This window comes from Raphanus sativus, chromosome 4 (genome assembly GCF_000801105.2).
Source record: "Raphanus sativus cultivar WK10039 chromosome 4, ASM80110v3, whole genome shotgun sequence".
NCBI classification, from domain to species: domain Eukaryota; kingdom Viridiplantae; phylum Streptophyta; class Magnoliopsida; order Brassicales; family Brassicaceae; genus Raphanus; species Raphanus sativus.
The window spans coordinates 48,361,788-48,364,286 of NC_079514.1; the positions used below are offsets into that span (position 1 = coordinate 48,361,788).

At 31.8% G+C, this 2,499-nt stretch overlaps 1 protein-coding gene across 1 annotated transcript in view; it reads right to left on the reverse strand.

The window, feature by feature from the left end:
• Positions 1 to 226: 226 nt before the first annotated feature.
• LOC108830878 (zinc finger protein WIP2-like) overlaps positions 227 to 2,499 on the reverse strand; it is a 2,711-nt gene continuing 438 nt past the window's right edge. Inside the window, exons 3-4 of the mRNA XM_057008377.1 lie at positions 1,251 to 1,658; positions 227 to 341 (exon numbers count right to left, since the gene is read on the reverse strand). Of these exons, the coding sequence (XP_056864357.1) occupies positions 318 to 341; positions 1,251 to 1,658 (432 nt within the window). The 3' untranslated portion in view covers positions 227 to 317. The remainder of the gene's footprint in view (positions 342 to 1,250; positions 1,659 to 2,499) is intronic.

A 2,499-nucleotide genomic window follows, 5' to 3' on the forward strand; every position in this document is an offset into this window, starting at 1 on the left:
AAGTCTGCCCAACCCATCACACCCTAGGGCTCCACTCTCTTCTCTTTTGTTTTTATCACTCTCATTCACATTACTTTTTGGCCCTTCTTCCCCTAGTTATCATCATCTCCATGATACATTCTTACATGACTGCATGACTGCATGCACATGTATACAGCACTGAATAGATATTCACTGCTTACGCATTCCTTTATACTTTTAAAATATATATATATACGAAATACCATTTTACATAAATGAAAATTAGATTATTATCTATCTGTGTATCTACATGCCACAGTCGGGAGAAAATCATGCACAGAAAAAGAGGTGTAATGTTACTTCAACGAGCAAATATGTCTCTGCACTAAGAAAAAAAGGAAATAAGATGAAATAATAAAGGCATGTTGAAAATTAAAGATCTTTGCAGGAAGAAAACAAATTTGGATCTTTAATTCTAACATTACCAACAATTTCAACCATATGATATACGTATAGCATAACTACATCAATTTAAAATAAATAAGTATGATAACGTATAACTTGATGATCATCCTAAGAAAGTTAAGCCTTGAGTAGTCATATTCTCTAGTTTCTATTCTCTCATTATTCTCCATGATGTCACTAGACAATTAAGTAGCATTATTTGAGTACTATTATAAAATAATTTCAAATATAAATCCACCCGAAAACAACTATCTTTCAAAAGCAACAAATATAGAATCTATGATATAATTACTCGAATTAAATTTTGGAAATATTCATTATGATCTAGAATATAGTATATCTAGTGAAAATTATTAACATAATGCATGCACGAATATATAGCATCTACTTTTCTGGTATTTTACTGTTCTGTAGAAAATATAACTTAAGCGTTTATGATTTATTTCGTTAGAAACAAAAGTAAATTAACGCCTCTTTTTTTTTTGAGGAAACTCAAAATTATATAAGCAAATAGATACCATGAAGAAAACTCATTAGTTACACATTGTCTTGTAATAAATTTAAGTAGGAAACTAGAAATACAATTTTAAAAAATTCCAAGTGATATGACGCTTTATTTATTTTTATCTGTGATCAATTAGATGGTACAGCTCTTACTCAGAGAAGCCCTTACCTCCAGCAAAACTTGGTCCATAGGTATTCTTAGGATTAACTAATATATATACACACACATATATATATATATATATATACTAATTTACTACGTACTTATACTAATTTATATAAGCTATTTTGACTCATTGATCATTGTCTAATTGTTCTACCTCAGAGGTAGGCTCATCTTCTTCATCAAATCCATCAATACCATAAGCTCCATGGCCATTTCCAAAAGCCTTGATGTGATCTTTCAGAGATCGCTTGTGCTTGAAATCAGATCCACAAATGCAATACCAAAGCTTGCCACAGTTCTTCTCATGTGTTCTCCAGTCCCCTCGGACCGCGAAAGACTTTCCACATTTCCTACACATGAAGGGTTTGATTCCATGCTTCCTCTTGTAATGCGTTTGAAGTGTTCTGAAGTCTTTGAGAGGCTTTGCCCTTGGATGGTCAATGTTGTTGCGACAGCCCAGTGCACAGCAGTAGCAGGGAAGCCTCAGCATTCCAGTTGGTTGCGTTCCCCTTAGAGATTCGGGCCCTTTTCTGTATTGCGATCCATGCCCCCACATATGCATCTGTAAAAAAAATCGTGTGTATATGTACGTATCGTATGATATCATGTAGGGTTTGAATAAAATCATATAATAAAGAAAAAAAGTGTGAGTTTTGAAACTTTAGTTGACGAATGAGTTAAGTAGCCATTTTGTAACATATATATCTATCTAATATAAGATGTTACGATTACTCTAACCAGCGCATATGTAGATTCACTGGCACCTTGAAGCATATATAAGAGATAAGAAAACTTTTATTTAACAAAGATGTTACACAAATGCTGAAATGTAAGAAATTATAGAAATATATTTCATAAACTAAAAAGAATCAATAACAAGATGTATGAATGCATATGCTTAGGGTAAACAAAATAAAGGTAGGCTAAAAAGCAAGATGATTAGTTCATGTTCAATACAAGATCTTATGAAGCTTTAGTTATATAAACGTATGTTAATTGAATATTGATACAGTATGTGAAATTATATGGGTACTGTTATTTTTACACGTTAGACATTAATGACTCTCATACAAAATAAGGATGACACACTTGCTAATACTGTAGAGAGAAGCAGTAAAGCCACAGAGACTCTGAAAGTACTAAAGACATAAAGAACATTTACTGTCTTGTTAAATCTCACTCTCAGTTTTCAGTCTCAAGCCTCTCGGTTCTTTGTAATACAATGAATTATTCATGCATATAAAATATGTATATACATCTACCGATTAAGGTGTAAACTTTTTTCCCCGAGAAAACTAGTGAACAAACGAACTTTATTTGGTTTTTAACTTTTGGTTTTAGTAGGGAATAAGAAATAAAATGATTTACTGATGGAAAAAAAAAACGAATTCTTCAAAACATAC